An 8,217-nucleotide genomic window follows, 5' to 3' on the forward strand; every position below is an offset into this window, starting at 1 on the left:
GTCCAAGAACTGTCACTGATATTCAGAGTTTTGTGGGTTTAGCGGGTTACTATCGAAGGTTCATTGAGGGATTCTCCAAGATAGTAGCACCTCTAACCCAGTTGACAAGGAAGGAACAACCGTTCATTTGGATAGATGCTTGTGAGCAGAGTTTTGATGAGCTGAAGAAGAGGTTGACTACTTCTTCTGTGCTGGTGTTGCCCGATTCTGGTGATCCCTTTAATGTGTACTATGATGCCTCTCACCAAGGTTTGGGGTGCGTGCTTATGCAAAACAGGAAAGTGGTGGCATATGCTTCAAGGCAACTGAAGAACCATGAGAGGAATTATCCTACTCATGACTTGGAGTTATCTGAAGTACCTGTTTGATCAAAAGGAGATGAACATGAGGCAGAGGTGATGGATGGAGTTTCTGAAGGATTATGACTTCCAGTTGATGTATCATCCTAGGAAGGCCAATGTTGTGGCGGATGCGCTGAGTAGGAAATCCATCCACATGTCTAGTATGATGGTGAAAGAGCTGGAGCTGGTGGAGGAGTTCAGAGATATGAATCTTTGTGTGGAGTTAGCTCAGGATCACATTAGATGTGGAATGATTACCATAACTAGTGAGTTCTTGAGGCATGTTGGACAGAAACAGTTGCAAGATGTTAAGCTGGTGAAACTTCTTGGTTTGCTTGGTACCGAGAAGGCTGTTGGTTTTGAGCTGGGCAGAGATGGTATCTTGAGGTTCAAGGGCAGAATTTGCCTACCTCATGATGTTGAGCTGAAGAGAGCTGTGTTGGAGGAAGGCCACAAGAGTAAACTTAGAATACATCTCGGTATGACTAAGATGTACCAAGACCTCAAGAAGACTTTCTGGTGGTCTAGTATGAAGAGGGAGATAGTTGAATATGTGGCGGCCTGTCTGACTTGTCAGAAGGCAAAGGTGGAGCATCAGAAGCCGAGTGGGTTGATGTAGCAAATGGAGATTCTGGAATGGAAGTGGGATAGTATCACTATGGACTTCATTGTGGGGTTGCCTAGGTCATCTAGGAATAGTGATGCTATCTGGGTGATTGTTGATCGGTTGACCAAGTGTGCGCATTTCTTGCCTGTCAACATCAAGTGGTCCTTGGAGAAGCAGACGCAGTTATATGTGAGGGGAAATAGTACGGTTGCACGGGGTGCCTTCCAGTATTATTTCAGATAGAGATCTGAGGTTCACTTCCAGATTTTGGCAGAGTCTACATCAAGCCTTAGGCACGAAGCTGAAGCTGAGTTCTACTTATCATTCACAGACGGATGGTCAGTTAGAGAGGAAAATCTAGTCCTTGGAGGATCTGCTGAGGGCTTGTGTGTTAGACCACTTGGGAAGCTGGGAGGAGGTCCTACCGCTGGTTGAGTTCACTTACAATAATAGCTTTCATGTTAGTATGAAGATGGCGCCATTTGAAGCCTTGTATGGCAGGAGATGTAGGACTCCTCTATGCTGGTATCAAGATGGTGAGACAGTAGTTGTGGGACCGGAGCTGATCTTACAGACTACTGAGAAGGTGAAGCTGATTCAGGAAAGGATGAAGACTGCTTAGAGTAGGTAGAAATCATATGTTGATAAAAGGCGAAAGTCTTTGGAGTTTGCTAAAGAGGAACATGTGTTTCTGAAGGTGACCCCAACCTCTAGAGTGGGTAGAGTGCTGAAGGCTAGGAAGCTGACACCGAGGATTGTTGGTCCCTATCAGATCATACAGCGTGTGGGTCCGGTTGCTTATCGGTTGGCCTTGCCACCGTCTCTTTCAAACCTACAAGATGTATTTCATGTATCCCAGTTGAGGAAGTATGTTAATGACCCTAGTCATGTGGTGGAGCTGGATGATGTGCGGGTGAAGGAGAATATGACGTTTGAGAAGTCACTGGTAGCTGTGGTGGATCATAAGTTGAAGGAGCTGAGGGGCAAGTCTGTTGCTCTAGTGAAGGTGTTGTAGGATGCAGCTACTGGTGAGGTTACTTGGGAAGTTGAGCAACAGTGCAGGGAGCGGTACCCTTTTCTTTTCCCAAGTAAGTTTGTTTTCGGGGACGAAAACTCTTGTTGTTGGGGAGGTTGTGAGACCCTTTTTCTCTCTCTCTTCTCCCCTCACTTTCACTCACTCTCACTCACTTTGCTTTCCACTCTATTCTTCTCCCCCCTTTTTAACTCTCATTTTGCCTCAATCTCTCCTTGTCTTTGGTCTTTTCGGGAACCATTAGGTGGAGGTGCTAAGTAGTAGTGTTGGAAGCTAGCTGAGCCGTGCGGAGATTCTCTTCAAGTCTTTTCTTCTTCTTCTTCATTGTCTTCTTCCCGGAGCTCGGATTCTCTATACCGAGGTAAGGGAAGCTAGGTTTTGCTGATTTTGGATGTAAATGAGTTCTAGGAACTCCTTAGTTGTTTGATGTTTGATGATTTTTGCTGAGATTGAAGAATTGGGGCTTTCGAGTTTTCCGAGGTTTGGAGAAAATTTGGGGATTTTCATTTTTTATGGTTGCATGTGGGTAAAGATGGGTTTTTTGGGTTGTTTGATGAAAATGTTATGTTTTGGGCCGATTGCATGTGTTTGGGAAGCTGATTTTGTGCAAGTTTTGAAGAAATTTTCGAAGTTGGAAGGTTCCTGATTGAGAACATGTCGGGCACAATTCTTGGCACCGGGCGCGTGACCATCAGAGGGCACCTTTGGTCGAGCCCGCCGAGCGCTAGGTTGTGTGCGCCAGGCGAGTTTGAAGAGGGATGCCCCTGGATGGTTCACGCCGGGCGTGGTTGGACCACGCCGGGCGCGTTATCAGTCAGTGACCACTTTGTTGTGTTTTCTGGTGTGGTGCCGAGCGTGACTACGTCTCGCCAGGCGTGGAGGCTCCTTGGGAGTCTCTGCCAGTGGTGGCACCGGGCGCAATTGATATTGTGCCAGGCGTGAGACCTTAGGGAGGTCACTGTCTACCCTGTGTCGAGCGCGGGTTTGGCACGCTAGGTGTGTGAGACCTTTTGACGTCTCTGCCTCCTAGCACGCCGGGCGCAATGAGAATTGCGCCGGGCGCATTTGAGCCCTGATGCTCTCTGGTTGGGCCACGCCGGGTGCGACAAGGAGTGCGCCGGGCGCGGATGTGATGTTCATTTATATGCTGATATATGTTGAGAAATGCTGATTTATGTTGATATATGCTGAGCTGAGATGCTTTTGATGAATGGTGTTAAGCTGAATGATAATATTGTTGTGTTGTGAGCTGTTATTGTTGAATGTTGAGCTGATTTACATATTGCTGTGTTGTAAGTTGTTTGAGCTGAGCTGTTATTGCTGAATTATGATGTTTCTATTGTGCTGTAAAATGTTGAGCTGTGCTGTATGCTGTTATTTCTGTTGTGTTGTGTTGTGCTGCATGCTAATATAAGATGTTATAGGCCGTAAAGCTGAGTTGTTGTAGGCTGTAAGGCTGAGCTGTTGTAGGCCGTAAGGCTGAGCTATTGTAGGGCGTAAGGCTGAGCTGTTGTAGACCGTAAGGCTAAGCTGTTGTAGGCCATAAGGCTGAGCTGTTGTAGGCCGTGTCGCCACCGGCCCGAAACGGGCTTTCGGCATTCGCGATGGATGGTTGGACTCTTTTATTTGTTAAAAAAAATATGGATTGCTAGAATGACTTATTCTCAAACTGGGACCTCGTCAAACGAGCAATTTTATTAAAAGGCTCACCAATCCATGTTAATCCCAAGAGGGACCCTCCATGGATCAGCGGTTTTCATAAAAAGGAAGGGTTCATGGAGTCGCCACCAATGTTTTACTCAAAACATTGGAAAAAGAGGTTTAAGGCAATCGATTCAAAAATCGACTTCGGCCATGACAACCAGAGTCGGGTAAGGGAGTCGGTTACGCGTGGGGAAGGTGTTAGCACCCCACAGCGCCCCTTTCGGGTTCCCTATGACAGATTATTTAAAAATAATAGTGCGAAATTACTAAATTACCCCTATTTATTCTAAGCAATTATAAATTAACTATCTACATGATGACAGTTTAAATATGTACACACAGAAAGCGGTAAAAGAAGGGACTTTAAAGATATAAACCTTTGAAGCGTGCTTTCTTATATATCTTGACAGAAATTGGGAAGCGTTTTGGCGTTCCCTCCCTCTACAAGACCGCTCGCTCCCTCCTATAAAATTTTAACTATGGAAATCCGGGGGATTTCCCTTCGACTAGGTTCGAGACTCAAGCAAATGGCTCGTGACTCAAGAACTTCGTCGGATCAACTCTCCGAGTGATTTCTAGGCAGAGCACTGCTCAAAAAAACCCAGAATACTCAAGAAGAGGGTTAAAACTCCGTGTGAAAGTGTGGAATGACGTCCCATTGACGTCATATTTATAGGGAAGAGGCTCAATACGGTTTCTGGGGGTCAATACGGTCCGTATTGAAGTTTTGAACTACAATACGGCCGTATTGAATTCAATACGGCCGTATTGAAGTTCAAAAACCTCAATACGGCCGTATTGAAGTTCAGTGCAGCCGTATTGAACTTCAATACGGCCGTATTGAGTTCAGTGCGGCCGTATTGTAGTTTAAAATGTTCAATACGGCCGTACTGAACTCTTGGGAGGCCGTATTGGGCTTCATTCCCTCCACTTTCTTATTTTTTGCTACTCTAAGACCTCTAAACCTACAGATAATCATCCTAGGGTCTTCCAGGGTCTTCCAGGAGTCCTTCTGGCTGACTTTCCTTTAGTCTTCGAGAGTCTTCAAGCTTTATTTCCGACCCGGACAATTTTAGGGGTCTACAGCTGCCCCCCCTTTACTTAGTCGGACGGCCTTTTGGTGTACCGGCTGACAAGTAAAGGAGTTGACCCAATTGTCCGGGTGATGTGCCAACCTTCTGACTTGTAGCGTCTTCCGGTGGAAAATTGTTGAGTAGCCTCTCCAGGTTGTTGCATACCTCGGCGCTTCTGACAACCTCGGTAGCTAAGTTTACCCTCTCCAGGGTCAACTTCACTCGACGCCCGAGCCGGAAGTTGAACACCAACGTGCCTCTGACGACGCTGATGGTTGAGTACTGTCTCTCCAGACCTTGAGTACTGTCTCTCCAGACTTTGAGTATCGTCTCTCCAGACTTTGAGTACCGTCTCTCCAGACTTTGATTGAGTACCGTCTCTCCAGACTTTCTTTGAGTACCGTCTCTCCAGACTTTGTTTGAGTACCGTCTCTCCAGACCTTGTTTGAGTACCGTCTCTCCAGACCTTGTTTGAGTACCGTCTCTCCAGACCTTGTTTGAGTACCGTCTCTCCAGACCTTGTTTGAGTACCGTCTCTCCAGACCTTGTTTGAGTACCGTCTCTCCAGACTTTGTTTGAGTACCGTCTCTCCAGACTTTGTTTGAGTACCGTCTCTCCAGACTTTGTTTGAGTACCGTCTCTCCAGACTTTGTTTGAGTACCGTCTCTCCAGACTTTGTTTGAGTACCGTCTCTCCAGACCTTGTTTGAGTACCGTCTCTCCAGACCTTGTTTGAGTACCGTCTCTCCAGACCTTGTTTGAGTACCGTCTCTCCAGACTTTGTTTGAGTACCGTCTCTCCAGACTTTGTTTGAGTACCGTCTCTCCAGACTTTGTTTGAGTACCGTCTCTCCAGACTCTGAGTATCGTCTCTCCAGACTTTGTGCATACCTCGGTGCTCTCGACAACTGGGTAGCTGAGTATTGCCTCTTAGGCTTTGAGATGATTTTGTCTCCACAGTCCACGATGCTGCTTTGACGGTTTGTTTTTGATTTTGTGCCACTGAGGGCTGGATAACGCAGGGATCCGTCTAGCGGATGTGCAGTTACTCATAGGTTCTTGTGTCCCAACTTTCCATTGCGTAGTTGGTACCCATTGAGGAATTTCTGTTTCCTTGGGGGTGCAGACACAAAGATGCTCTTTCTGATGTGAGCGGTGCCTTATGGTTGGCTGACGTCCTTTTGACGTTGGTGGAGTATCCCGATTATCCTTATTCGGGTGTCTTTTTTGATTTTTTGATTTTTGTAGCCTCTGTGTAGGCTGTTATCCGCTGGGGGATTTTGTCGTTGATTTTGATTAGCCTCTTCTGTTAGGCATATCATCTTGATGTTCAATGATTGGCTGAAAAGCCAAATTCCGCTTGGGGAATTGTTATTGATCTTTTGGATTTTTGCTTTTTGTAGGAATGCCTCTGTGTAGGCGACTGGGGATTTGAAGTTCTTATGTATCCCAGAGTATTATTTAGAAAGCCACTTCAGGCTTAGCTTCACTCTTTGTTTGAGTTGGAAAGCTATCTTCCACTGAGGAAGTTTAAGTCCTTTGACTTGGATATTTTGTTTGGATCATGCTTCCGTTGGGGAATTTCGATGATCTTGGTTTGATAGCTTTCACTGGGGAATTTGGCCCGTGAGTGGAAGCTGAGATATCTCTGGGGAGTATTATTTCGGCGAGCCTCTCCAGGCTCATTTATTCTGTACAGTTGGGGAGTATTATTTCAGCAAGCCTCTCCAGGCTCAATTATTTTAAGAGGGAGTATTATTTCGGCGAGCCTCTCCAGGCTCAATTATTCTGAGAGAGTATTATTTCGGCGAGCCTCTCCAGACTTTGAGTACCGTCTCTCCAGACTTTGAGTACCGTCTCTCCAGACTTTGATTGAGTACCGTCTCTCCAGACTTTCTTTGAGTACCGTCTCTCCAGACTTTGTTTGAGTACCGTCTCTCCAGACCTTGTTTGAGTACCGTCTCTCCAGACCTTGTTTGAGTACCGTCTCTCCAGACCTTGTTTGAGTACCGTCTCTCCAGACCTTGTTTGAGTACCGTCTCTCCAGACCTTGTTTGAGTACCGTCTCTCCAGACCTTGTTTGAGTACCGTCTCTCCAGACCTTGTTTGAGTACCGTCTCTCCAGACTTTGTTTGAGTACCGTCTCTCCAGACTTTGTTTGAGTACCGTCTCTCCAGACTTTGTTTGAGTACCGTCTCTCCAGACTTTGTTTGAGTACCGTCTCTCCAGACTTTGTTTGAGTACCGTCTCTCCAGACCTTGTTTGAGTACCGTCTCTCCAGACCTTGTTTGAGTACCGTCTCTCCAGACCTTGTTTGAGTACCGTCTCTCCAGACTTTGTTTGAGTACCGTCTCTCCAGACTTTGTTTGAGTACCGTCTCTCCAGACTTTGTTTGAGTACCGTCTCTCCAGACTTTGTTTGAGTACCGTCTCTCCAGACTTTGTTTGAGTACCGTCTCTCCAGACCTTGTTTGAGTACCGTCTCTCCAGACCTTGTTTGAGTACCGTCTCTCCAGACCTTGTTTGAGTACCGTCTCTCCAGACTTTGTTTGAGTACCGTCTCTCCAGACTTTGTTTGAGTACCGTCTCTCCAGACCTTGTTTGAGTACCGTCTCTCCAGACCTTGTTTGAGTACCGTCTCTCCAGACCTTGTTTGAGTACCGTCTCTCCAGACTTTGTTTGAGTACCGTCTCTCCAGACTTTGTTTGAGTACCGTCTCTCCAGACTTTGTTTGAGTACCGTCTCTCCAGACTTTGTTTGAGTACCGTCTCTCCAGACTCTGAGTATCGTCTCTCCAGACTTTGTAAATACCTCGGTGCTCTCGACAACTGGGTAGCTGAGTATTGCCTCTTAGGCTTTGAGATGATTTTGTCTCCACAGTCCACGATGCTGCTTCGACGGTTTGTTTTTGATTTTGTGCCACTGAGGGCTGGATAACGCAGGGATCCGTCTAGGGGATGTGCAGTTACTCATAGGTTCTTGTGTCCCAACTTTCCATTGCGTAGTTGGTACCCATTGAGGAATTTCTGTTTCCTTGGGGGTGCAGACACAAAGATGCTCTTTCTGATGTGAGCGGTGCCTTATGGTTGGCTGACGTCCTTTTGACGTTGGTGGAGTATCCCGATTATCCTTATTCGGGTGTCTTTTTTGATTTTTTGATTTTTGTAGCCTCTGTGTAGGCTGTTATCCGCTGGGGGATTTTGTCGTTGATTTTGATTAGCCTCTTCTGTTAGGCATATCATCTTGATGTTCAATGATTGGCTGAAAAGCCAAATTCCGCTTGGGGAATTGTTATTGATCTTTTGGATTTTTGCTTTTTGTAGGAATGCCTCTGTGTAGGCGACTGGGGATTTGAAGTTCTTATGTATCTCAGAGTATTATTTAGAAAGCCTCTTCAGGCTTAGCTTCACTCTTTGTTTGAGTTGGAAAGCTATCTTCCACTAAGGAAGTTTAAGTCCTTTG

The 8,217-nt window shown here is 46.2% G+C and overlaps 1 protein-coding gene across 1 annotated transcript; it reads left to right on the plus strand.

Moving 5' to 3' along the window:
• Nucleotides 1-1,420: 1,420 nt before the first annotated feature.
• On the plus strand, nucleotides 1,421-1,963 carry LOC145956355 (uncharacterized). Its single transcript, XM_083071940.1, has 3 exons — nucleotides 1,421-1,534; nucleotides 1,646-1,705; nucleotides 1,808-1,963. Exons 1-3 carry the CDS (start codon nucleotides 1,421-1,423, stop codon nucleotides 1,961-1,963), a joined length of 330 nt encoding a protein of 109 aa, XP_082928066.1.
• The last annotated feature ends 6,254 nt before the right edge of the window (nucleotides 1,964-8,217 follow it).

This window comes from Cajanus cajan, chromosome 3 (assembly GCF_000230855.2).
Source record: "Cajanus cajan strain Asha chromosome 3, NIPB_CcT2T_4, whole genome shotgun sequence".
Taxonomy (NCBI): domain Eukaryota; kingdom Viridiplantae; phylum Streptophyta; class Magnoliopsida; order Fabales; family Fabaceae; genus Cajanus; species Cajanus cajan.

Coding starts and splice junctions, on each gene's coding strand:
- LOC145956355 (XM_083071940.1), top strand. CDS start 1,421: ATGGCGCCATTTGAAGCCTTGTATGGCAGGAGATGTAGGACTCCTCTA. Junction 1,535..1,645: donor TCTTACAGACTACTGAGAAG/GTGAAGCTGATT, acceptor GTGTTTCTGAAG/GTGACCCCAACCTCTAGAGT. Junction 1,706..1,807: donor GGAAGCTGACACCGAGGATT/GTTGGTCCCTAT, acceptor CATGTATCCCAG/TTGAGGAAGTATGTTAATGA.